This window comes from Delphinus delphis, chromosome 18 (genome assembly GCF_949987515.2).
Source record: "Delphinus delphis chromosome 18, mDelDel1.2, whole genome shotgun sequence".
Classification (NCBI taxonomy): domain Eukaryota; kingdom Metazoa; phylum Chordata; class Mammalia; order Artiodactyla; family Delphinidae; genus Delphinus; species Delphinus delphis.
In genome coordinates this window covers 15,621,857-15,649,520 of record NC_082700.1, presented here as the reverse complement: position 1 = coordinate 15,649,520, position 27,664 = coordinate 15,621,857, and the positions used below count along the sequence as shown (strand labels likewise).

The window sequence follows — 27,664 nt, the reverse complement described above, 5'->3', positions numbered from 1 at the left end:
CTATTTTCTTCACTCACCGCTATATACCCAGCACGAAAACAGTGCTTGTGTGTTAAAGTTTCTCAATGACTATTTGCTGAATGAATGAAATGACAGAGCGTACCAAAAACAGCTTACTTTATTTGCTTGCTATCAAACATGGACTGCTAAACTTTCAGACAGATATCCAACATTCAGAAGGCGCCCCATGCAAAGCTGGCTCTCTCCTCCTTCACTTACTCATTCCTTTTTTCCTCCAAGCCAGCAGTCTAGGCTCAAATACTACAGTTAAAAAGAAATAACAAGCCCCCTAGTAAGAACCTGCTGTATAAAAAAATAAATTATACAAAATTCAAAGAAAACCCCGAAATAACAAGCCTCAAATGCAGTCATTTGCCCCCCACTGCAGCAAATCAAGACTTAATTGTAGTTTCAACCCCTCTCAGAAAGGTGACCTTTAAAACAGTCAATCTGAAATTTCCTAATCAAGACTAGTGAGATAATCTGCATGATAAAGATCCCTGCCATTCCCTTCCCCCACCCCCCACCCCCGACAAATATGTCCTGGCCCAAAATAATACCCCCCCCCCACCTTTTTTTGGCTAATACCTTCATGCCCCATCCTTCCACCTATAAGAGCCTTCCATTTTGTACCACTGCTCCTTGGAGCGGACTTCTAGTGCTAGGCAGGATGCCAGCCACTTCAAATTTACTCAGTTTTTTAACACTACCAAGAGCAGGCACTGACCCACATGAGCATGACAGGTTGGGTAGGGTTTGTGGCCACAGGGAGAGCTCATGCTACACCTAAAAGAGGCAGCTTCTCCCAGCTCCCGTCAAATGGCCTGGGGTCACCAGAGTTTCCAAGAGAAGGGAAGTAGCCAGAGTTTTACACATTAAAAATCTTCTAATTTTAAAATGTTGAAAACGGATGCAAAGTTCTGGCGAATGAAATATAAGAAAAAGTTGTTTGTCAGGGCTCCTGAGGAGAATCGTTCAAAGAGAGGGCGGGTTTGTCCTCACTCCTTCCCCATTTCTGCTGTGCACAGCATGAATTAGGGGGTCGGGGTCCTAGCAGCCATCATAAGGCAACCACGAGAAAGCTGGTGTGGCTCTGCTAATGACAAAACAAAACTCGTATCTTATGGCAAGACAAGAAAAGTTTAAAACATAAAATTGTTCTCTGCCGGTGTGGGCCTCCTCCCTCCCCTTTGGTGTGTGTTGTGTGTCTGCGTTAACCGGTAGGAGATACCATTCCTTCTTAATCCTGTGAGGGGTCACGACTCCTTAGGAGATAACCTTCCTTCTTCATCTTCCGAGGGGTCATGATGACCCACTACTTGCTTTGTAAATGCAGATCTGGATTGTGTAAACTGTCAATATTCTGTCATTTGACATAACCTTTGCCTCAAAAACTTACACACGACTGTGCTTTGACCTCTAATGGTTAGAGCAGGCCTCAGAGCTCTGTCAGAGACTGTCTGCCGCGTTAGAAACCTCAGGTTAGCTCAAATAAAATTCTCCATTTCTTTCTTAGGTCAATTATTGACTAATTTTTTTGTCGACACTAATATCAAACAAGATAGACTTCAAAACAAATACTGTTATCAGAAACAAAGGTACATTTTATAATGATAAAAGTCAATCCATCAGGAAGACATAAAAGTCATAAATATATGCATCTAAAAACAGAATACAAACATAGATGAACCAAAAACTGACAGAAATGGAAAGAAAGACAATTCAACAGTAATAGCTGGATACTTCACATCCACGTTGAATAACTGACAAAAACTAGGCAGAAGATCAACCAGGAAATATGTGATAGTATTTATAATAAGAAACACATATTTGGTCTTTGTTCCCTTTCTGGCACAGAGTTTCCAAAACTCTTGGAATTTCCAAAGTGATGAAAAAGGTGTCTTTTGTTATGGCTAATGAGGTGACTTCTGGAAAGACCCTAGATCACCAAAGGATAGGAGCTGGTTGCCAGGGGAACCAAGGAGGTGATTACAGGGTTACACCTTTCAGTCCCACCCAGACCTCTGGGGAGGGTAGAGTGGCTGGAGAGTGAGTTCAGTCACCAACAGCCAATGATTTAATCGTTCGTGCCTCCATAAAAACCCGGAAGGACTAGTCTTCTAGAGTTTCCAGGTTGGTGACCACGTGGAGACTTGGGGAGAGTGGCATGACCAGAGAGAGCATGGAAGCTCTGTGCCCCTTCCCACATAATTTGCCGAATGCATCTCTTCCATCTTGCTATTCCTGAGTTGTAAACTTTTATAACACACTGGCAATCTAATAAGTAAATGTTTCTGAGTTCTGTGAGCTCCCTCAGCAAATTAAACCCCAAGAGGGGGTTACTGGAACCTCTGATCTGTAGCCGGCTGGTCACAAGCACAGGTGGCAACCTGGACTTGTGACTGGTGTCTGAAGTGGGTGGGCGAAGGGGCCAGTCTTGCAGGACTGAGCCCTTAACCTGTGGGATCTGATGCTATCTCCAGAGAGACAGTTTCAGAATTGAGTTAAATTATAGGACACCCAGCTGGTACCTGAGAATTGCTTGGTATAGGGGAAAAAACCCACACATTAGAATTGATATCAGAATCACAAGATAGAAAACATGAACACTATAAACCAACTAGACCTAACTGACATCTACAGAACCCTCCACCCAACAACAGTATAATACACGTTCTTTCCAGGTAGGTGCACATGGAACACTCTCTAGGCTACACCATATGTTAGATCCTAAAACAAACCTCAATTCATTTAAAATAATAGAAATAATGCAAAGTATATTCTCTGACAACAATGGAATCAGAAATCTGTAACAGAAACAAATATAGGACACTCACAAATATGTGGAAATTAAACAACACACTCCTAAATAACCAGTGGGTCAAAGAAGAAATCAAAAGATTAGGAAATACTTTGAGATGAATGAAAATGAAGACACAACATACCAAAACTTATGGGATGCAGGTAAGACAGTGCTTAGAAAGAAACTTATAGCTGTGAATGCCTCCATTAAGGAAGAAGGATCTCAAGTCAATAATCTAAACTTCTGCCTAAGACACTGGAAAAAGGAGCCTAAACTAAACCTAAAGCAAGCAGAAAGAAGGTGCATCAGTGTCCTAGGACTGTGACAAAATACCATAAACTGAGTATTAGAAATTCAGTCTCTCACAGTTTTAGAGGCTAGAAATCAAGATTTTCCTTTTTGGGACTCTGAAGAAGAATCTGTTCCATGTCTCTCTCCTACCTCCTGGTGGTTGCTGGCAATCCTTAGCATTTCTTGGTTTATGGAGGCATCACTCCAATCAGTCTCTGTAATCATATGGCTTTCTCTTCTCTGTGTCTTCACATGGTGTCCGTATAACAAATTCAGTGATTGGATTCAGGGCCCACTATAATGCTGTAGGACCTCAACTTAATGTAACTAATTAGATCTGCAGCAGACCCTATTTCCACATAATATCACATTCACTGGTACCAGGACTCAGGACTTCAACATATCTTTTAGAGAACACAATTCAACGCACCCAAAAGAAAATAATAAAGGTTAGAGTGGAATAGCGAAAAACAGAGAATAGAAATACAGAGGAAATTGTCAAAACCAAAAGCTGATTCTTTGAAAAGACCAACGAAATTGACAAACCTTTAGCTAGAATGATCAAGAAAAAAGAGAGAAGACTAAAATTATTAGAATTAGAAATGAAAGATGATTATCACTTATCTTACAGAAATAAGGATTATGAGGGAATACCATGAACAATTGTATACCAACAGATACCTTAAATGAAATGGACAAATTCCTAGGAGGACTCAAATTACCAAAACTGACTCAAGAAGAAATAGATACTCTGAATCAATCTGTAGCAAGAAAAGATATTCAATTAGCAAAAATAAAAAAAACTTCCCCAAAAGAAAAGCTCAAGCTCAGATGGCTTCAACATTGAATTCTATCAAACATTTATAAGAAGGAAGCACTTCTCAAGTCATTCTGAGACAAGTATTATACTGATACCAAAACCAGAAAAGACATCACAAGAAAACTACAAACCAGTATCTCTTATGAACATGGACACAAAATTCCTCTACAAAATAGTAGGTAACCAAATCCAACAACATATTAAAAAAAAAAAAAAAAAGACTACGTGACCAAGGAGGATTTGTCCCAGGAATCCAAGTTTGGCTTGACAACTAAAAATCAATTAAAGTACTTCACCATATCAACAGAATAAAAAACAAAAGACATATGATCACGTCAATAGACACAGAGAAAGCATTTGACCAAATCCAAAATCCTTTCATATAAAAACACTCAACAAACTAGGAGTTGGAGGGAACTTCCTCAACCTGATAAAGAGCATGAAAAACCCACAGCTAACATCCTACTTAATAGTAAAAGGCTGAAAGTTTTCCCCCTGAGCTCAGGAAGAAGAGAAAGAGTCATCTACATGATATGTTCACAACAGGCAAATCTATAGAGACAGAAAGTAGCATAGTGGTTGCTTAGGCATGGGCGTTATGGGGAAATGGGGTGTGATGGCTAAAGGGTACAGGATTTCTTTCTCAGGTGATGAAAATGTCCTCAAATTGATTGTGATGATGATTGCACATACCTGTGAATTGTACGGTATGTGAATTATATCTCAATCTAGCTATTTTTTTAAAAAAAAAATGTAGTAGAGAGGCCATTAAAATAAGAATTAGAGAGGATATGCCTTTGGCATTCATGGAAGCCTAAACAAAAAAGGTTTCAGAAGAGTGGTGAGGCAACAGAAGTGGATAGACTGCAAAAAACCTACAAAGCACCACATAGCCTTCAAGGAGAATGGATAAACTGTGCTGCATTCCCACAATGGCACACTGCACAGCAACGGATCTTAGAAATATAATGTTCTAGTGGGAAAAGCAAGTCCCAGAAGACTAAACACACTATAATATCATTTTCACAAAGCTCAGAAACAAGCAAAACTAGATAATGTATAGCTCAGACATTCACGTATGTGTGATAAAACTTCGTATACACACAAAAAAGCTAGGTTACAACAAACACAGAATTGAGGACGGTGGTTACCTCGACAAGGGGTATTTCTACAGGTCACACAAGAAGGCGAGGAGGGAATAGCTGGGTAGAAGCCGTGGCATTGATAATACTCTTGTTCTTCAGTCAGGTGGTAGGTTCACAGGTGTTCTCTATCTCATTAATGCTTTATAACTATGCATGTGTGTTTATATATTATTTCTTTTCTATTCAATAACTAATAAAATAATGAAGGGGAAATATTAAAGTGAGTGGAGGCATGGAAACAAGCAAGTGCAGATGACATTTTCTGAAAGACTGAGGAAGAAGGAGAGGGAGAAGTAGTACAACAGCCAGTGGGAGACACGAGGCAATGAGAGATTTCAGAATGAAGGCAGGTGGACGACTCTATAAGCTGAAGGGGACAAGTCTGCGGAGAGAGGGAAAGACTAGATGCGAAGAAAAGACAAAACAAGACCTGATCAAACCAGTAAAAGGCTCCAGAACAGGCAGAGAGGAAGGGGCAGGGGTCAAGGCCACAGGGAGAGAAGAGAACCTTGAAAGGAAGGTGGGCCTCCTGAGACTAGAGATGAGCAACTGAAAACAGACTGTAGATCTAAACAAAATTTGGGGAGAAGATGCGTAGAGATAGGCAGAAAGTTGAAGAAAATTACACACAGTGGTGTCAATTTTCTCGAGGTAAGAAGTGAGGTCAGGGACTTCCCTGGTGGCGCAGTGGTTAAGAATGCAGGGGACATGGGTTCGAGCCCTGGTCCAGGAAGATCCCACATGCCGCAGAGCAACCAAGCCCGTGTGCTGCAACTACTGAGCCTGCGTGCCACAACTACTGAAGCCCGTGTGCCTAGAGCCCGTGCTCCGAAACAAGAGAAGCCACTGAAACGATAAGCCCACGCACTGCAACAAAGAGTAGTCCCCTGCTCGCCACAACTAGAGAAGGCCCGCGAGCAGCAACGAAGACCTGACGCAGCCAAAAATAAATAAATAAATAAATAAAATTTATAAAGAGAAAAAAAACAGCATTGCATGCTACAGAGAAATCATTCACGAAAGGAAGAGTCAATCGATGTGGCAAACTTTTTTTTTTTTAAGATTTGTTTGATGTGGACCATTTTAAAGTCTTTACTGAATTTGTTACAACATTACTTCTGTTTCATGTTTTTTGGTCGCGAGGCACATAGGATCTTAGCTCCCCGACCAGGGATTGAACCCACACCCCCTGCATTGGAAGGCAAAGTCTTAACCACTGGACCGCAGGGAAGTCCCAATGTGGCAAACTTCACTGCTGTCTTATTTTAAGAAATTGCAGTAGTCACCCCTACCTTCAGCAACCACCATGTGATCAGTCAGCAGCCATCCACAATGAGGTATTGACCGAAGGTGAGGGGGTGGGGTGAGGTGGGAGGATGGGGGGGAGTCAGTATATATACGATTTTAGTGAAGGGGAGATGCATGCAATCAAGCAGACCTTTTGGCAGAAGGTTGCTGCTAGTCACGAGGAGCAGAGGTCTCCATTAATGATTTTAGTGCTTTTCTAGATATGAGAAGATACAAGAAATTGGGCTCATAAAATCTCTTGAAAATATCTAACTATCTGAAGGCCTGTTCCGCCAGTTTTTCCCAAAGCACAGAGTACCTCATTCCTGATCTCCTGCCTCGGCCCTTAACTCCTTTCAGGGTGTGCTGAAGGTCCGTAACTGCAGTGGCCAGTGACTTCATTCTTGTAGAACCACGTGGTGAGTGACAATTCTTAGTTGGTAGTGGCAAGACCCACACTGGCAAAAAGATTACAACTCACTGAAGGCCCAGATGATGGTTAGTATTTTTTAACAATAAAGTTACTTTTAAATTAAGATATGTACATTTTCTTTTAGACATGATGCTATTGGACACTTTATAGACTGCAGTATAGTGTAAACATAACTTTTATATGCACTGGGAAACCAAAAAGTGCCTGTTTGCTTTACTGTCATGGTCTGGAATTGAACCCACAGTATCTCCAAGGTATGCCTGTACTAAAAAAATTATTGAATACATGGTGATGACAAGAAAATACCTACATCAAAAGGTTTTGTGAGGATTAACTGAGTGTACCTGGAGGAATATAAAGTGCTTCAATACAGTGTCCAGCACAAAGTAAGCTCAATAATGTTGGCTAATACCATTATCAAAGGAATCCAGAAGAGGGTGAGGTGTGGCATGAGCAGAGGCAGTTACACAGTGTCAAGAAGAGGCAGGTCTTGAGCTTGATCTGGAAAGATAAGGATTTTTCTGCTGGGCAGAGAGATGGGGGCACGGCAGGGGGCTGGAAGAGTCTCCTCTTCCATACAAGCTGCCCCTCCCTCACAGGTGCTCTCCCAGCTCCTCCATTAAATGCAGAGTCATCCCACGAAGAATCATCTACTGACCAGCCTCTCTCTGTCCATCCATTAATCCATTTATCTTTCACTTCTACGCCACCAGGGCCTAGATGAATTTCACCCCAAAAAGGCACACAATAATGTTGTCGAATTGATTTCTGAAATCTGTAGAAAAGGCACAGGCTACTCTTCAGACCAGCAATCCTGGCCTGGGGACCTATCCTAGAGAAATACTCAAAGGTCAGCATGAAAAATCACATACAAGGATGTCCACTACAGTATGGCTTGTGAGGGGGTCAAAACAGAAGCAACCCGAATGTCCACCCATGAGAAAAGAATAAATACACTATGGTGCATCCGTACTGTGCGGAGGTGAAACTAAGTAACACAGTTGCTTATGTACCAGCATAAAAAATCTCCAAAATATATTGTTAAATTGGGGGAAAAAAAGGTTGGAGGGGGACTTCTCTGGTGGTCCAGTGGGTAAGACTCCGTGCTCCCAAGGCAGGGGGCCCAGGTTCCATCCCTGGTTGGGGAACTAGATCCCACATGCATGCCACAACTAAGAAGTCTGCATGCCACAACTAAATAAAAAAAGATCCCGCGCGCCGCAACTAAGGCCCGGCGCAGCCAAAATAAATAAAAATAACAACAACAACAAAAAAGGTTGGAGAATACACACTACATGATCTCATTTATGTAAAACAAGCAAATATTCTAAAACCACACACACAAGAACCTAAAGATTTCTCTGGAGATATAGATAAGCATTAACACGATAGATACATGTTAACACCACTGTGCGTTTCAAAACTGTGCCTGAAAAATATCAAGTTTTCAATGAGCATTTGCTGAATGGATGAAGACACATGTACATGAGCAGAAAAAGACTGGAAAATGGATCTGCTTTTCGTGCTAAATATTTCTGTACTATTTGCATTTTAAGAGGCCGCACTAATGTATTACTTGCATGATTTAAATGAACTCAAATAGTTCTTCAAAAACAAACAAAAAAACAAACAAACAACCGTTGCAGGACCTGGATAGATCATAAAGGGGTCTATGCACCAACTCTTGAATAACTTTTCAAGGTAGCTAATTTAATCGTACTGACCAATCAGGGATCTTACACAGCAACTCAACTCTCACTTTACCTCTCCAGCATCAAACTTCTCAACAGCAGACGAACAGAAAAGTGGTGCGTTTTAAACTGTTCTGAAAAACAGTTAATAGCATGCCCTTCCTAAAGGGTATTCTAACAAACCACGCGCCGGGCCTCCCCCGCGCACACCAAGGAACCCAGTAAGGACCGCGGGCGGGCGCGAAAGGTCCTCCAGGCAGGTGTGCGCACACAGAGCCCCAGGAAGGAAACTCACTCTCCGACTTGCCTTTTCACGATCTGTAATCTGTCTCTCCTGCTGTGGCTTCATCTCCCGGAGGAACTAATTTCTTCTGTGATGCAGCCCAGAGCCCAAGGTCACCTGGTCAGGGGAGGAGAAGCGCGATGTTAAAACCCCGGGAGAAGAAGAGCGCGCAGTGGATGGCACCCTCGTGGTTTGGTTCTAACCCGAACCGACACCTGCATTTCAGACGAGGAATCGTCAGCCCTCATCACACCTGCTAATTCAAACTTGCGCGCCATTGCGCCCCAGAGGGGAGGGTGGGCCGGGAACCCTCACCCACACCCGGAGACGGGCCTGCCGGTGCCCGAGAGTCCTCGGCCGAGCTGAAACCCAGGCGAGGCGGACCCGTCCCCCCTGCCGGGTCTCCGCTACCTCACGGGCCGGTGCGCAGAGGTCTTCAGCCTCGGGCGTGCGCCGGAGAGAAAAGGAGGGAGGGCGAGCCGCGTAGACCAGGGCGGGGGATGCAGATCCCAAGGCTCGACCACCGCCGGCTGGGAAGGTGCGGCGTGGCGAGGGCCGGCTTCGGGTCCGCTCTGCGCAGCTCCCTCTGGAGCGCCGCGCCGGGCTCCAGGGCGCCGCGGGTCCGAAATGCCACAGCAGCTGCGGGAGTGAACTCCGCACCTGGAAAATCGATCTGAGACGCGCATGAGCCTCCCATTGGTCTCCAACGGGCAGCAGGCGCTAAGACTGGGGGCGGGGGCGCCAGAGCGGGGTCTTCAGTGGGGGAGGGGCCGAGGGCGGGAGCGCCGGCTGTCCATCACAGGCCACGCCCTCCCCATGCCCAACCCCCTTGTGGCTCCGCCCACGGGGGGCCGGGCCAGAGTACGCCACGCCGAAAACTTCTCCACCCCCGCGGGAGATTCGATTGGCTGGAAGGCCGTGGGAAGCTACTACTAGCAACCAATTGAAATGCACAATCGCCCCTGTGTGGGCGGGGGTGACCGAACGTTTCCTCAGGAGCCAATAGAGAAGAGGAACAACGAAGCGCTTCCCGAGATCGTGGGTCGGCGGAAGATGGCGGTCGCCGCAAGGGGTTGGTGCTTGGGCGAGTTATTGAGGTGAGGAGCGGGTGGTGTGGGCTCGCAGGCGTTTTCCGTGCCGCAGTTGTATTTGTCCTCCCAGTGCGACTAATGTTTGAGAGGAAGGGCTTTGCTTGTCACGAGTCTAAGCTATTTTCTCAAGGCCAGTGACGGTTTCCTCTCCCTTTGGGGTCTTCTAGATAGACAAAGAGGCTGCGTTAAAGACTCAGTTTACCGCGTTTTCTTTCCCTGCCCCACTGCTGGCTGAGGGCTCGAGTTTCCCTCCCGGCTTTAGCTTTTTCTTTCTCTTATTCGCACTCCTATTCGTCTGTCATAAGTTATTCGCATTCATTCCTCATTTTCCTTTATGGTTGAGCCACGAATCATTTTCCAATCTATCATGTTCTTTTTGGTGAAGAAGAAACCGGGTCTTCCTTTTTCTTGTCTTAGTTTGTCTTCTTTCACTCACCAGAACTGTCATTGTTAGCATATGTCATTTAAATGTCAAGTTTATGTTGAATTCTCTTCTTGATTTTCCATTGATTTCTTTTCTGATTGATGTAAGAATAGTTATATAAAATATTTCTACCTTGTCGTCATTGCATAGGTAATACGTTGTTTCTTGTAAAAAAGTTAGGAAATAAATGAGCAAAACAGAAGTCTCCAGGAATGCTACCATCCAGAGATAACTATTGTTAACATTTTGGTGAAAAAACTCCCAGACCTTTCTTCCACATTTGTTGTTGTAATACTACTGTATTTTACATGTGTTGACTTACACTAGTAAAACAGAAGACCTAGTATATTCCACCTACACAGCTCTTTTAACACCTACATATTTTTGTTCAGGTTGAAATTTTATCATTAATACGATAGCATCCTGAATAGCAGTGTATATGTATTCTCTCCAAAATTCAGGTATTATTTCTTCATTATTGCCCCCTCTACTTCAAGTTCTGTAATGATTATTTAAATCATTGGAACAGGAAAGTATTTTCAGAGCGTTCATATTCTTCCCTGCCATTTGAAATATCCCGAACTCCCTGCTTTGCACATAATAATGACTAAATAAAAGTTTGCTGAATGGAATGATTCACTGTTGGTTACAGTTACCTTTTCAAAGTCTTGTGTTTAAATATGAGTAAATATTTAATGGCACACATTTTAGTTATATTTAAACAAATTCTAAAATGGTTGATTTTGATGTGCAAATACTGTAGGATGTTTAATAAATTTCTTTATAGAACCTGTATGTGTATCTTTGAAACTAACAAACTCAAAACAAAGGACTGGCTCAATTTTAGTCATTAATATGATTTTTTTTTTCTGATTTTCAGTTGAATAGTTCAGTTTGAAAATCCTATCACATTTATTTTCCCACTTAAGTCATTTGAAGGAAATGTCATAAAAATCTTTGGATTCTGTGAGTCAGCTACATTTTAAATTAAACAGACTTTTTGTCTTGTCCTGAGAAAGCTAACTATTCAAGATAATATGGCTTTTATGAACTGATATATTCCAAACATTAAGTGGCCAATCTTACCACTTCTGTCAAGCTCTCTTCATCCTTCACAGCAGTGGTTCTTAAAGTGTGGTCCATAGACCCCTGCAAATCCCCAAGCCCCTTTCAGTGGGTCCTCAAGGTCAAAATTATTTTTATAATAATGTTGGGATAACGTTTGCCTCTTTCATTTTGTTGACATTTGCACTGATAGTGCAAAAGTAATGGTGGATAAAACTGTTACTTAGCACAAATCAAGGCAGTGACATCAAACTGTACTAGCAGTCATTGTGTTTCACCTCCATGCACTTGCTAAGAATGTCCTTGATGAAGCAGTAAAAATTATTAATTTTCTTAAATCTCAACCCTTGAGTACATATCTTTTTCTGTTTGTTTGTTTTTGTTTTTGTTTTTTTTTTGCGGTACGCGGGCCTCTCACTGTTGTGGCCTCCCCCGTTGCGGAGCACAGGCTCCGGACGCGCAGGCTCAGCGGCCATGGCTCACGGGCCCAGCCGCTCCGCGGCATGTGGGATCCTCCCGGACTGGAGCACGAACCCGTGTCTCCTGCATCGGCAGGCGGGCTCTCAACCACTGCGCCACCAGGGAAGCCCGAGTACATATCTTTTTAATATTCTGTATGACAAAATGGGGGGAACACATAAAGCACTTCGACATACCAAAGTAAAATGGTTATCTCAAGGAAAACCTCTAGTATGATTGTCTACATTGCAAGTTGAATTAGACACCTACTTTTTACAGGACACAGTTTTTATTTGAAAGACCGACTGACAGACAAACTGACTTGGGTATTTAGTAGATATTTTCTTGAAAATGAATGATTGACCCTGTTACTTCAAAGAAAACAAGTGACTGGGAATTCCCTGGCAGTCCAGTGGTTAGAACTCTGTGCATCCACTGCAGGGGCCACAGGTTCAATCCCTGGTCGGGGATCCTGGAAGCTGTGTGTGCGGCCAAAAAAAAAAACAAAACAGAAACAAAGAAAACAAGTGACAGAATTTGTTGCTAATGATAAAAGTTTGAGTTTTCACGTGAAAGTTAGAATTTTGGGAAACTTGTATCTGCCATTCTGACCTTGACCATTTTCCAATGCTTAAAAGATTTTTTCTGATGAGATGGGTAGTAATCTTAACAAGTGTGATTTTGGGGTATTGTATAAAGAAATGTGTCAACATTTGGAAACTCTCCATTACTCGTGAACCAATATTGCCCAAATAAGTCACAGTGTTACAAAATCACACATGCAGAAAAGTTCCATTCAAAGGGCAAGATAAACCAATAGATTTCAGTGTAACAGAGCATGGAAAGGGCATTGATAGGGTTTCAGATTCCATGTTGCAATTGACTATTAAGAAATTGCCACTTGTCTGATTCGGTATAGTATTACAGAAGAATATTAGTAGCCAGAATAGGCCATTTAAAAATACTCCTCTCTTTTCCTGCTACATATGTGAGTGAGCCTGGGTTTTCTTCGTATACTTGAACCAGAACAACATATCGTTACAGATTGAATGCAGAAGCACATATGAGAAGCCACTGTCTTCTGTTAAGCCAGACATTAAAAACAGTGACACCCTCCTTACTACTTATTTTGGTTTAGAAAACATAAGTTTTTTAAAATAAAAATATGTTTATGTTATATAATGGATTTATTTCTTTAATGGATTCATAATTTTTAAAAAGTTTCTCAGTTTTAATGTCTAATATGTTAAATATTGGTAGATATAATCAGTGTAACAGTGGTTCTCAGTCAGAGGTGATTTTGCCCCTGCAGGACATTTGGCAGTGTCTCAAGATATTTTTGATTGTCCTGTTTGGGAGGATGCTCCTGGCATCCAGTGTGTCAAGACCAGGGATGCAGTTAAACATTCTATAATGCACACAACAAAGAATTATCTGGTCCAAAATGTCAGTAGTGCTGTGGTTGAGAAACCTGATGTAGACAAAAACTGGATGGAGTCCTCAGCAGTTTATAAGATTTATAAAGGTGTCCTGAGACCAAATCATCAAGTAATGGACTTGTTCACAATAAGAAATCCCGCATGAGAAATTTATTTCAAAACTAAATATCAATAAAATATTTATTCCTCTAAAGAATTTGTATGTTTTCTACTTAGGGACAATGAAAACCATGTAACTACACAGAATATCCCCCTATTTGGTTTGGTCACTAAGCAGCCCAGAACCCAATCTGCTGTTCACTACTGTGTACAAATTTAGAGCTTGCATCTCTGTGCCCTCCACCCCCGTCTCCACTCCCCTCCCCACGCCCCAACATACTTTAACCATATACGTTCCCTGGTCTTGACTTTTCATTATTTAAGTTTTAGTATTGTTTTTATGTCTTATAGGCCCCTCAAATCCTTTATAAAGGGTAGGCAGCGTATTAAAAAAAATTGTTAGGTACCAGCTATATTAGCCAACCCTATGAGAAAACCATACCTTGAAAAAACGATTTAACATAATTTAAGAGACATCTGAGGAGAAACTAACACACCATTGTAAAGCAATTATACTCCAGTAAAGATGTTAAAAAAAAATTCTTACACACATGAAGTACTGTTTCATAAGGTTGTGAGAAAGCCAAGATAATGGTTTCTATTATTAAAAGTCTTGCATTTCGGTATGACACATTTGTCGTATGGAAACACCGCCCCCCCCGCAAAAAATAAAGACATCTGAGGATGTAATAAAATTTTGTATTCATTCAACAAATGTTTTTTGACTGCCTTCTCAGCCAGTTACGATGCTAGGCATTGGGATATGGTGGTGAACAGGCCTGGGTCCTTTGCAGAGCCTCAGTCGACCTGGCAGTAATAGAGAACCTTGCAGCAGTGACTGTGGGAGTGAGGCACATGGGAAGACAGTGGTTTCAGGGTCATGTAAAGAGATCAGATGCAAAACTCAGAATTGAACTGGAAAAATCTAAGCTCCATTCCCCTTCCCTCAAAAATTGTTCTACTTGGGAGTTCCCTGGCCATCCAGCGATTAAGACGCTGAGCTTCCACTGCAGGGTAAGGGTTCGATCCCTGGTTGGGGAACTAAGATCCCACACGCCGCATGGCAAGGCCAAAAAAGAAAAAGGAAAAAAATTCTGCTTGAGGCAAAGTGAGATAATAAAGATGATTTAGTGTCTCACCAAACTTAGCTGTGGAATATTGACTATGGAATATTTCTTTGGATTACATATTGTCATTTTGAGGGTCAGATGCCTTTCCCAGTCATATCTTGTTTAGGTTAATAATTAAATTTATTTTAATCCCTTAACACATATACTGAGTTAGGAGAAAGGTGGCTCAACATTGATTTTTACTGCTGATTAAAAAGAAAAAGTACGTTGAATTGCCAACATGCTGTGGAATTAAAGGGGACCTGCACTTTTGACATTAGATATTTTGTAGCATTAGAATTTTAATAACTGAGTATTTTGTTAGATTCACAAGCTATAAAAATTTTCTTTGCTGCTAATATATAAAGCAGTTATGTGAAAGTAGACTTTAATTTGTAGCCTTTTTTTAATGGGCATTATATCCATTTTCACCCCGCTTTCCCTCTCATTTCAGGTTTTTTTATTCATTATTCTTCCCTGGGCTAGTTGTATGTGGAGTTTTATGTGTGTGTCTACTCAGTGTCCTTTGGGGAATCAGACTGCTGCTACAGAGAAAGAAAAAGTCGGGCTCAGCTAGCAAAACTGGGAAAAATCAAACGGTGATTGCATTTTTCCATCCCTACTGCAACGCTGGCGGAGGAGGAGAAAGAGTGTTATGGTGTGCCTTAAGGGCTCTTCAGAAAAAGTAGGTATGCATCTTTCTTAACAATTTGGTATATTGTTACTATTTTTGTAAAAAATCATCACCCAGAATGTATCTTTCTCTAGTCATAGCCAGGGATTCCTTTTTTAAACTATTCTTCAGTAAGGAAACACTGCTCATATGCCAACCTGTCTTACAATATGCTACTGCATTTTACTTGATATGATAAAGAAACAGAAAGGGGAAGTATCTGCCCTTTTATGGCATAATTTAGTGGGGATAACTTGAGAGAGTATGTGGAGAAGAGATTGAATAATAAACAGAAATATACCAAGTACTGTGAAGCACTTTAAACCTGAATACTTTCGGTCAATGGTGGCACACAGGAAATAATCTCTCTGAAAGCATCTGTTTGATTCTGATTTTGATATCATTATCAGTTGGATAGTCTTAAGTAAGTTACCATGTTAGAAAGAATTTGGTGTTACACATCTTTTAATGTTCTAGGCTTCCTTCTCCCCACCCCTATCCCACAAGAAAAGAAAAGGCACAGCAAAATACAGGTTTCATTATTGTTTCATTATATGAGGAAAACTATTATCCTTCCATGGCGACCCTACTTCCTGGCACACGCCCTTCATTCAGTTTCAGAGTCTTCCCATGTAATGCCCTTAGCTCTACATGTCTACATTCTTGGCCCTTCTTGGCTTCTAACCACCGTCCCTGTGTGTCCTCTGCCATCTCCCATAACTGCCTAAATCCAGAGAATTTTCTTAAATCCCAGCTTAATTCCCACCTCCTTGAAGCCTTCCTACTGTAGTCCATACTGTTCTTTCCTTCTCGTAACACTGTGCATGAGCCTTGTCTCTAGATTACCCTTGAGGGCAGTGGTCAAGTTTTGTGATACCTGTACTCATACTCCCCAGCAACCCCTATTACTCCTCTACCTGACTGATGAGAAAAAAATCCAAATAATTAGTATGACGTAGAAGATACTTTTTCATCTTGCTCCTGCCACATTTTGTTTCTCATCCCTCCCGTCCCCTCACACATACTTTGCTCCAGCATACTGACCTAGGAGTATCACGCCCTCTCAAGATTCCTTGCCTTTCCATCTAGTGTTCCTTTTTTTCTGAAATAACCTTTTTCTCCTTAGGTAAGTCCTGCAAGTCTTTCCTGACTCAGCATAAGCTACAGTACACTTTTCATTCAGTCTCCCTATATTTGGGGAGTGGGGGAAGCGGGGAGGACCTACTATGTATTGGGTTGGCCAAAAAGTTCGTTCAGGTTTCGCTGTAACATCTTGCGAAAACCCCGAACCAACTTTTTGGCCAACCAATGTCAAACAGTGTTCTAAGGGGTTGAATTTAAATGGTGAACAAGATAGATCAAGTCCCTCTTATGGACCTTAGATTTCAGTTGAGAGAGAGACAAGATAATAAACGGAAAATATCAAATGGTGAGAAGTGTTATATAAGAAATTCAAATAGGGTAATATGAGAGTGACTCCACCATTTAGACTGAGTAAATTAGGTACAGTCTCTGAGGAAATAGCACAGCTAAATTCTGACCGACAAAAATAGCTGACGTTTACTGAGCTTTTACTGTCTGCCGGGTGTGGTTTGAAGTGTTTCACACGTGTTAGGTGACTCAGTCCTCATTACAACCTAGCGAGGTGGTTACTGTTATCCTCATTTGACAGACAGGGGAACTGAGTTCCTAGAGCCCATGTTCTAAACATACGCTCTCCTGCTCACTTTATGAAAAGACAGTGAGGGTGAGAAAAGAATTCAAAGCAGAGGGAGCAACTGCTGCACGTCCCCTAAGACTGGAAGGAGGCTGGCTTGTTCAGAGAAGGGAATCCAGTTTGGCTGAACCCTGCTGAGCAAGTGAGAGAGTTGGGGGGCAGGGGGTTCCAGAGGGAGGCGGCGCCCAGTGCACAGGGCTTGAGCGAGCAGGGTGAGGAGTTTAGACTTTATTCCAAGTGCTGTGGAAAACCATATGAGGGTTTTTAAACAGAGATATTCTGCTTATCTACTGCTGCTTCATAAACCACCCCAAATTGAATGGCTTAAAACAAAAATATATTATTATTTCTCAGAGTTTCGAAGTTGACAGGCCCTGTTTGGTATCCTTCATGCTCAAACTGTTGCAGTTAGATGGCAGCTGGGGCTGGAGTTGTCGGAAGGCTTCTTCCCTCACAGATCTGGTTCCTGGCCTGGAATGACTGGGTCAGGCATCTCTGTCACCAAGCAGCTTCTCCGTGTACTAGCTTGGGCTTGCACACAACGTGGCGGTCTCAGGATAGCAGGACTTCTTACATGACAGCTGTCTCCCCTTAGAGTGAAGTAGAAAGGTGCCAGTCTCTTAGAGCCTGGGTCCAGAAACTGGCACAATGTCACTTTTGCCATATTCTATTGGTAAAAGCAGTCAAGAGCCCACTGTTACTCCAGGGGAGGGGACATAGATCCACCTCTCAACGGGAAAAGTGTCAAAGATTTTGTGGCCATCTTTAAGCTGCCATAGATGACCATCCTTTTTGCATTTAAAAGGCTCAATCTAGTTGCTGGGAGGGGGGCTAGGGAGGAGTGATTAGATGCTCATCCTTTAGACATCACAGCATCCTGGGGTCTTCATCAGTACACAGCACATTATTTGTTTATATATCTGTTCTCTCCACTGGACTGAGCTCCTTGAGGATAAAGACTCTCCATCATCCCTTATTCTGTAGAACCTAGTAGCCCACACTAGGTAAGTTAATAAATGTTCTGTATGACTCAGAATAATTATAAACACAGCCAGAGTGAGGCCAAAGTGTTAAAATCGTAAGAATGTACTTTTCCATATTTCCATTATAATTATATCTAATTGTGATGCAGGCACAAGGTCTAGCTTAAAACCTTTGTGCATTTCTCAGATTAAAAACACTAATGCTTTAGCATTTATGATCCTATCTAAAGATACCTTTAGTGAATTTTAACTTTTGTTTATGAATATTTTATTAATATTTCATTACCATTATAATGCTGAGAAAGTTGTCAAAATTTTTGAATACTTCTTAAAAATGAAAATGTCTCATTTATAAATCAGTAATTTTGTTGATGTCTGCTGGAGGGAAACTCTTAGTGGAGGGAAAAGCAAAGAACTAGAAGTCTCCTTTGGAGGACTGACATTTTAGTTGTAGGGCAGTGGAAGACCCAGGAGAGAGTTGAGTCAGTAAAAAACAGTGGAAAACATTTTTTTAGTCTAAAAATAAGCTGCTTTATGATTGTGAGAAAATATCTACAACCTAAACTGATTTTAACCTAAACTAATGAAATTCTTAACTGTTACTTTCTGTTTTAGGTATCCTGAAGCAGTTTATGTTGTTTATACTGGTGATGCTGATGTCAGTGGTCAACAGATACTGGAAGGTGCTTTCAGAAGATTTAACATCAGATTAACGTGCCCAGTGAAGTTTGTTTTATTAAGGAAGCGCTACCTTGTGGAAGATTCACTCTATCCTCATTTCACACTGCTGGGCCAAAGTCTGGGATCCATTTTTCTTGGCTGGGAAGCCCTGATGCAGTGTGTTCCCGATGTTTACATCGATTCTATGGGCTATGCTTTCACGCTTCCTCTGTTTAGGTATTTAGGCCGTTGCCGAGTTGGAAGCTATGTTCATTATCCCACCATCAGCACGGACATGCTCTCTGTAGTGAAGAATCAAAATGTCAGATTTAACAATGCAGCCTTCATCACCAGGAATCCTTTTCTCAGCAAAGTAAAGCTTATCTACTACTATCTATTTGCTTTTCTATATGGGTTTGCTGGTTCTTGCAGTGATGTCGTCATGGTCAATTCTTCTTGGACGCTAAACCATATTCTCTCACTGTGGAAGGTTGGGAATTGCACTAATATTGTTTATCCACCTTGTGATGTGCAGACATTTCTGGACATTCCCTTACACAAGGAGAAGACAACCTCAGGACATTTACTGGTTTCGATCGGCCAGTTCAGGCCTGAAAAGAATCATCCTTTGCAGATCAGAGCCTTTGCTAAATTGCTGAATAAAAAGGAGGCTGAGTCACTTCCTCCACTTAAACTTGTCCTCATTGGAGGCTGTCGTAACCAAGACGATGAACTTAGGGTAAACCAACTGAGAAGGCTTTCTGAGGACCTAGGAGTTCAAGAAGACGTGGAATTTAAAATAAACATTCCATTTGATGAATTAAAGAATTACTTGTCTGAAGCAACAGTTGGTCTGCATACCATGTGGAACGAGCATTTTGGGATTGGTGAGTTTGTCCTGTAAACAACTTGTTTGGTGCCATGAGATATACATTTTAGGTGATTTTGATAAAATGATAATATTCCGGAAGTTTTCAGCAAGTCCTCAGTCTCTTCCCCGAGTCCACCAAGTGTGCTTTCCTCATTTGAGACCCTGTAAAACATATAATCAATAATAATAGCTAATGTTTATTGACCACTCACTGTGTGGCGGTCACTCTCAAGGTCTTTACAAGTATTATCTGATTTAACTCTCTCTGGAACGTCACTTAATGGGTATTATGATTATTTCCATTTTGTAAACTCAGACACAGAGAGGGTTTAGACCTTGCCTAAGTTCAGTCACACAGTAAGAGATAGAGCCCAGATTCGAATTCAGACAGCCTCTGCTCTTCACTGCTGTATTTTCTCTCCCCACCTAACCCCATCAATGTGCTGGTTCAGATTCCTGGGCCTCATGCTAATCCCACTGAGGAGCCACCTCAGAATCTCTGGGTGGGCCCAGGTGGAGGTGTTTCGGGAAAGCCCCTCAGGTGATTCTGTTGTGCCTCTAAGGCCAAGAACCCCTGTCTCCAGGTAGGCTCCTCAGAAGAACCTTTTGGTTCTTTTATTTATTGTGTGCTCATTACTGGAACGGCCTCAGGTGTTCAGTTTGGACAGCCGTGTGAATGGTAGTGGCTTTCGCCCACAGAGGCCTCCAAGAGCAGAGGCAGTGAGGGGCTGAGTTTCGAGCACATGGAGTGGAATTGGCTGAGGGACGTGTGTGTGTCCAGTGGGCCTCGTACGTGTGAGTCTGAAGTAAGGAGAGGGAGCTGGCCCAGGAAGACAGGCTGCAGAGTTGTCCGGGTGGGTACCGCAGCCCGGTGGGCGTGGATGTGCATGTGGACGGGGTGGCCTAAGGGGAGTCTGTAGAGCAACAGGAGGCCCGCAGTGCAAAAGGCTGAGAACAGTGAGAGGCCACAAGTTGGCAGAAGGGTAGCCAGTGAAGGAGAAGGAAGGAAACCAGGCAGTCATGGAAACCAAGGGAAGTGAGGGTTTAGGGAAGAAGGGAAAGGGCGACAGGTTCCAGTGCTGCCCAGATACTGGGCAAGATGAGGGCATGGGGGACGACCTGGGCAAGAGCAGTGTTGACGGAGGAGTGGGCGTGAGGGTCACTGGTGGGGGGCGAGTGGAGCGCTGAGCGCAGCCCACGCGGGCCCTGAGTTATCTGTGAGAGGGAGATGGAAGGAGAGACACGGGCCAGGGGCGGACTTGTGACCTGGAGAGCGGGGGTGTGTGTGTGTGTGTACACCCTCACAGAGACTTTGTTCTTACGAGTTTGAGCTAGCTTAAGGGCTGATAGGAAGGGGCCAGTAGAGAGGGAGAAGTAAGTGGAAGATTCTAGAGGGAGAGGGTAAAATTGATTAGGTCAAAGCCTCCAAGAAAGTCCAGAGGAACGGTATCCAGCCCGGAACGGAATATTATGGTGTGGTCCATATTTTTCAAATAAGAGTTCAAATTAAAGCATTAGCAGAAAATTCTGTAGAGATTTCGCCCGTGTTGCAGAAACAGTTGTTAATGATTTAACTTCTCTCCTGTGCATCTAGGATGATATCAGCCTGTACCATCCTTTGGAGAAGTAAGAAAACAGTAAATCAAATCATTTTCTGAAGGGCTTAGTTCTCTCTTGAAACATGGGTAAGAAAGGCTGGCTAGAATAATTTATATCCTCACCTACATCATTTGGCAGAAACTAATCAAAACTTTCATTTAGTTCAGCATTGCTATTGGGCGGCACACAGTTGTCTCAGATTTGCCAGAAATCCAGGCAGTAACAGAAGCACCAGCCTTACTTAGTGTGCCTCACGAAGATGGCTTACTTTTTTCCTGTTTTCTCCTAATGCTGTAATTTGAACATTTTGTTTTTGATACCTTTTTTTCTAATTCAGGAATATTTTATATTTTCAAATTATTTAGGAATTCTTTAATTAGAAAAATAAAGGCAATGGGATTATCTTTCAGGTTCTAAAAGTACCCATGAATTAAATCACTCACATCCCCCTCTTAAAAAACACAACAAAACCTTAAATCTGTGACATTGCTGTTAAGTTTTCTTACAGTAAGAAATAAGACCAACCTGTGCTAGAGTACAAAAACCTGAAATTCTAAAAAAATAATAAAAAACCCGGAAATTCCGAGCATGAAAATAATTTATTGATTAGACATCTGGTTTATTCAAGTATAAGGCCTACCAAAGATAAAATTAACACAGCTCATGGAATAGGAAAAAAACCCCATCCAGCACCTGCTTTGTCTCAGATTTCCTGGGGACAAAATTTATGCATCCTGTACTACAGCCTCACCCTAAAGCATTCACATGTGCTTGATATTAACTTGAATAGGATGTGAGAAACTTTCTGTACACTGAACTTGGGAAGTGTCATTAGTGATGCAACTTTCAGAAACATTCTTTTTTTTTTTTTTTTTTTTTTTTTTGCTGTACGTGGGCCTCTCACTGTTGTGGCCTCTCCCGTTACGGAGCACAGGCTCCGGACGCGCAGGCTCAGCGGCATGTGGGATCTTCCTGGACCGGGGCACGAACCCGTGTCCCCTGCATCAGCAGGCGGACTCTCAACCACTGCGCCACCAGGGAAGCCCCAGAAACATTCTTAGGCACAAGAAATAGCACTGCCTGCAGTGAGAGTCTTTGACAAGAAAAGAATATCATTAAATATAATCTTACAAATAGGAAGAAAAATATACACACTTTTGCCAATGGATTGCTTCACATATCAGGAAGAACGTCACAAGCAGAGATTTTCTTTCGATGGGATTAAAACACCGATACTCAACTTTTAATGTTTGTGATATCTTTTTTACACCTTTTTATCTTTTAATATCCACTAGCTATCTACCATCTTGCTAATAACATTCTCTAGTCTTCTTTGCTTTATTATCTGCAGTATATTTACTTTTTATAGACTATTCTTCTACTTGTCGGTTTTAGTAAAGACAAGTAGCATTATTATGAAGCTTTGATAACTAAAAAACTTAAAATTATTTTCACCAGGGAAGTTAAACGAGTGCATTTGTAGACATACATTTACTTAAATCGCCCGTGAATCTTAAAATTTGTAAAGGGTTCTGCTCATCCTTGTTCTTATGAACACATTCAGAAACTTAAAAGACGACATGATTTCTGTTTCTCAGGAATTGTTGAGTGTATGGCAGCCGGCACGATTGTCCTTGCACACAATTCAGGGGGCCCGAAGCTCGACATTGTCGTCCCTCACCAAGGCGAGAGAACTGGGTTTCTGGCTGAAAGTGAAGAAGACTATGCTGAGACTATGGCCCATATTCTTTCCATGTCTGCGGAAAAGAGACTCCAAATCAGGAACAATGCTCGTGCATCTGTAAGCAGATTCTCCGATCAGGAGTTTGAAGTGACATTCCTAACGTCTGTGGAAAAGTTATTTCAGTAATTGCGTATCTGTACAAACTAGAGATATTTTATATAAGATGGTTAGATACCTTCATATGTTAATATTTTTCTAAACTCATTCCCTATTGTAATAAAGTTAGTCTAAGCAAGGCCCTCAGCAGTATGTATATAACCAAGGTATTTATTTCAGTGGAAACAGGCAAAATTACCTAAGTGGAAAAGGTAACCTTATATAGTTTAAATATAAAAATCTTAGACTAGTGTTTGGTCTCAAATTCTGAAAAATATGGGTCTGAAAGAAAAAAATGAACAATCTTAATTTTGGTATAATCCATATTTTTAAAATACTATTTATCAAATCACTTTACTTTAGAAACCAGGAAAGAGAATTTCCTTTTAGAAAAAAGGAAATATTGGGGAAAAAATGGGTGATTGATAATTGATTAGTACTTTAGAATTATTTTGACATTTTTGGAACACAGAAAAATTCTGGTACGTTTAAATTCAAGCAATATTGTGGATAAAATTTTTGAATCTATCTAATGATCCTCTTAAAAGAACAAAAACTTTAAGCAGACTTAATCATGTTCTAAAAGCATGTAGTCAAAAGACAGGCTCACTGTGATTGCTCTATGTGTGTGCGTGGGCATGTAGAGATCAGGGTACTGCCAGTAATCCTTTCCATTAACTAGGTATTTGTGGAAATAGTTTTATGTTTAGTGCTATCAGTACATTTTTTGGACCTCTCATTATCCCTTAACATTTTCATGTCCCAGAGGCTATAAGTCAGCTTTTTGAAGTCATTCAAGAGGTCTGAGTCAGAACATCGCGGTAAGTTGTTTTTCTGATATTGAAGATATAATATTTGGATCCATCCACATGGTCTCTGTAATCAGCATCATGCACTGTAAGATAGTGAGGTGGCATTTTGAAAAGAGCACTGGACTAGCAGAATAGCTGGACCTGACCTCAGCTTCATCATTTACAAACATCTGACCTTTTGACACTAAAGCTGCTTCCTAATCTTCTGAGTGTCAGCTTCTTTCTCTGTAACCTGGAGATGGTAATGGCTGTCCTCACTGCCTTTCATAGTTGTAAAGAAAACAGGGAACACAGAAAGTATGTGAAAGTACTTTGAAAATTATAAAAGTTACTTTAAAGGTAACAATATATAGTAAATGTCTTCTAGAATCCTATCTTTATCAATGCATTACGATCCTTTGTAGATTCTTGTTACTAAGCCAGTAACTAGGAATCAGTATAATTTAACAGGACTCCTATCCTGAATAACTAGCATGGAAAAGTGAATATATACATGTGCAAATATGGCTGTTGAGCCTATAACTTTTGACATTTTCTGTGTACGTAATCAGTTCCTTCTAGTTCAGTAAATTGACCTCCTTCACAGTCTGATACACCTTTGTGTTACGGGCATGTGAAAGAGGTACATTTTTCCTTTCCAGTCTCCTCTTGTCCATTCATCAATCCACCCAGCTTTGTTATCTGCTTCCAATTACATTATTGATTCGTCTGCAGGCCATCTTCTGTCATCAGATCAAAAAGCACCAAAACAGAGTCCCAGGATGTTCTGACACACCAGAGTAGCTTTGTGTTGGAGAGTATTCAATTTAGAAAAGAAAAACTGGTGGAAATTGGAGCTGGAAGGAGCCCTACAAATTCTCTAGTCCAATTTTCTCTTATTTTCAACTTTACAGACAGGAACAATTTAAAGAACTTTGATTCTGTCAGTATCACAAAGTTGTTTAATGACAAAATCAGGATTACCACCCGGGGGTTCTGACCCCCCAGCCCGGTGCTTTTTCTTACAGCTAGTCTTTGAAGTGAGATTCATTACCATTGTCCACTCACCCTACCCATCTACCCAAAGAAAATCATGGGACTGAAGATAAAGAAATTGAAATGGACAGAGCAAAAGTAGAGGATATAGGAAAGGAAGAAAGGATTCTGAAATTCCACAAAACATTTTTTAAGCTCATTTCTTCAAAATGATTTTCATTTATCACAAACCTATCATTAGAAAATTTGCATATATGTTTCCTTTCAGTGTTCCTAATGTGGTGTTAAATGTTTGTTTCTGAATACTTGATACCATGAAGAATGTCAAAGCAATATGTCAGCTACTGTCTGCCTGGAGAAATTGAGTGACTATTAATTCCTGTAAGACACTGCTTTTGAGTGGTCCAAACATGCTGTTTTGAACCTACAGCAGTGGTGATTCACATTCTTATTTCCAGTTGTGCATAACAAACTACATGTTACATGTTCTTTGTATAGTAATTATTCGTATCTAAATATGATTTAGATTTAATAGGTACAAAGTCTATATCTAAATAAGATTTAAAGAAGTGGTTTTATTATCTTAGATACTTTTCCCAGTACAGTGCCTTTACACCCCCCTCATGTAGTCTCCCAATTCTGAATTATTTATTATCTACGGCTAATATTCCCAAGCTCCACATGCCAAGAATTTTTTTTAAAGAAAGAAAAAAAGTTTTTAAAGGCAAAACAAAACTGTTTTGCCTCTTGTACTCAAGAATAGGTTGTCAGGTTTAATAGATTTTTTTTTTTTTTTTTTTTTTGCGGTACGCGGGCCTCTCACTGTTGTGGCCTTTCCCGTTGCGGAGCACAGGCTCCGGACGCGCAGGCCCAGCGGCCATGGCTCACGGGCCCAGCCGCTCCGCGGCATGTAGGATCCTCCCGGACCAGGGCACGAACCTGCGTCCCCTGCATCGGCAGGCGGACCCCCAACCACCGCGCCACCAGGGAAGCCCTAATAGATTTTTTTAAATGAATATTATTTCAGACATATAAAATACTACAGAGCTTCATACACTTTAATAATTTTCAGGGTATTTTACAAAGTCATATTACAGACAAAAATGTGAGATAGGTGCCAGTGTGATTATCAGTGCTTTCAGAATATTTGTGTATTTAATTATGTAAATGTACCCTAGACTCCAGAACTATGATATGAATAAATAAATACGTGAAGGTGTGTCTGCTAAATGTGTCAATGGGTACAATGAAAAAGTTACTTCCCACACTACTATATATATAAAATAGATAACTAATAAGAACCTACTGTATAGCACAAGGAACTCAAGTATACTCAATACTCTGTAGTGACCTGTATGGGAAAAGAATCTAAAAAAGAGTGGATATATGTATATGAATAACTGATTCACTTTGCTGTACAGCAGAAACTAACAACATTGTAAATCAGCTATACTCCAATAAAATTTTTTTTAAAAAGTTACTTCCATTAAACCACAACAAGAAGCTATGCAAATTACTAGAATCAAATTATGCCCATGTGATTTGCCCTACCTCACCCACTATTCCTCTTTCCCCACCCTAATTAAGGCCACCCTTGGCTTTGGAGAAGCATCAGTTCCAATACTCTAGTGCTATGTGCTCACTCGGATCATGCATAACTGTTACAAGACACTTAGAAGGGAGGTTAAGGGTTGATAACACTTCTTGGTACTATTTAAAGAATGATCAAGTTGACATATCATACATAGTTACGAAAACGCATGATTTTTCTAACAAAATTTATTCTAAAGACATACGCAGGTCTGATCAATAGTTTCAATTTAACAGATGTAGCCAAGCCTAAAACCAGAGTAAAGCAATCAGAACTGGGCCTCAAGAACATGATTAAGGTGACGGTGTGTGTAAGATAGGTAAGGTGAATTGGGCTGGAGCAGGTTGAAAAACCTTGCAGATACGCATACTTATCACATTGAATACTTCCTAATTTACAGCAAAGAACTCAAAATCTTAGAATGAATGGTAAGGGTGGGTGGCTGTTACCTAAAGGAGATTTTAGCCAAGCATCTTGTTATTGGAGCAAACCTGATATGTTACCTTAAACACTGACCTTAAACATTCCTTTTTTTTTTCCCCTGTATATAATTGATCTTCGGGATTTTTCAGGAACCACGTTTCATTCTCCATGCTTTCAGGTACTGTTTAGAATGAGGATGATACCAGCAGATTCAGTGTCTGAACCAGATAATGTCCTGAAAGTAAATTAAACATGTATATACTGACCACTAAAAGAGCTATAGAATTAAAGATGCTTCAGTCCCTCAGGGTCATGTGTTACCTAGTTTGAAACTAACATAATGGTGAGAAATTGTTAAATATTCTTAGCATCATGATGTGACCATACTGAGCCCTAAAAGAGTAGAATGTACTCTATACACCAAGTTGGAAGAACAGCCCCTCAGACATCACCAGGAAAATAAAGATAGAAAAGACTGGACACATCCCAGTTAGGGAAATCTTGACACTTACATGCCCCACATTTAATATTATACCAAATGTAAATGCTAAGCAGACCTTAGGAATAATCTGACCAACCACTCAGACCTTAGGAATAATCTGACCAACCACTCCTCATCTTTGTTTACTTGGTTCAGCAATGCATCAATGTGCCAACTTAGTTTTATTTTCATTATAGACCAGCTGTTTCAGGCCGAATTCTACCACTTAGATATAACCACTCTTGTCCTTCATAACAGCAGGTACAACAAATATCTGCTAAGCTCCAGGCACATGTTCAACACTGGGATTGTTATAATTAATACAAAAAGTTTAAGTCTAGTTTCCTGCCTCAAAGGGCTTCCAGTCTTAATGAGGAAATTGTATTAGTATTTACTTACTCAGTTAAGAAACATTTCTAGCATGGTGCTAAGTGCTATATATAAAAAGATCATCATAAGAAACAAAGACCAGATATAGTCCCTGCCTTCCAGAAGTTTATAATCTATACATTTGAAACTATTAGAAAATAATTCAATGAAACAATAAAATTATTATTTGGTACATAATTGACATGCCTTGTTCCTCTCCTTACTCCTGTA

The 27,664-nt window shown here is 41.1% G+C and overlaps 1 protein-coding gene across 2 annotated transcripts; it reads left to right on the top strand.

Moving 5' to 3' along the window:
• The first annotated feature begins 9,771 nt into the window (after window positions 1-9,771).
• On the top strand, window positions 9,772-26,453 carry ALG11 (ALG11 alpha-1,2-mannosyltransferase). 2 transcript variants are annotated; one of them, XR_009516837.1, is made up of 5 exons: window positions 9,772-9,850; window positions 14,894-15,124; window positions 18,428-19,359; window positions 20,938-21,028; window positions 22,541-22,676. XR_009516837.1 is itself a non-coding variant. In XM_059996116.1 (4 exons), the coding sequence occupies exons 1-4, from the start codon at window positions 9,807-9,809 to the stop codon at window positions 22,810-22,812; spliced, it is 1,479 nt and encodes a 492-aa protein (XP_059852099.1). In that variant the 5' UTR covers window positions 9,772-9,806; the 3' UTR covers window positions 22,813-26,453. The 2 variants fall into 2 exon arrangements, 1 of the variants encoding a protein (XP_059852099.1); XM_059996116.1 differs by lacking the exon at window positions 20,938-21,028 and having other exon boundaries at window positions 22,541-26,453.
• The last annotated feature ends 1,211 nt before the right edge of the window (window positions 26,454-27,664 follow it).

Bases quoted from the DNA above. Each gene is read 5' to 3' on its own strand.
- ALG11 (XM_059996116.1), top strand. From the start codon at position 9,807: ATGGCGGTCGCCGCAAGGGGTTGGTGCTTGGGCGAGTTATTGAG. The intron at 9,851-14,893 runs GTGAGGAGCGGG...CTCTCATTTCAG, and splicing joins TGCTTGGGCGAGTTATTGAG to GTTTTTTTATTCATTATTCT. The intron at 15,125-18,427 runs GTAGGTATGCAT...TTTCTGTTTTAG, and splicing joins TTAAGGGCTCTTCAGAAAAA to GTATCCTGAAGCAGTTTATG.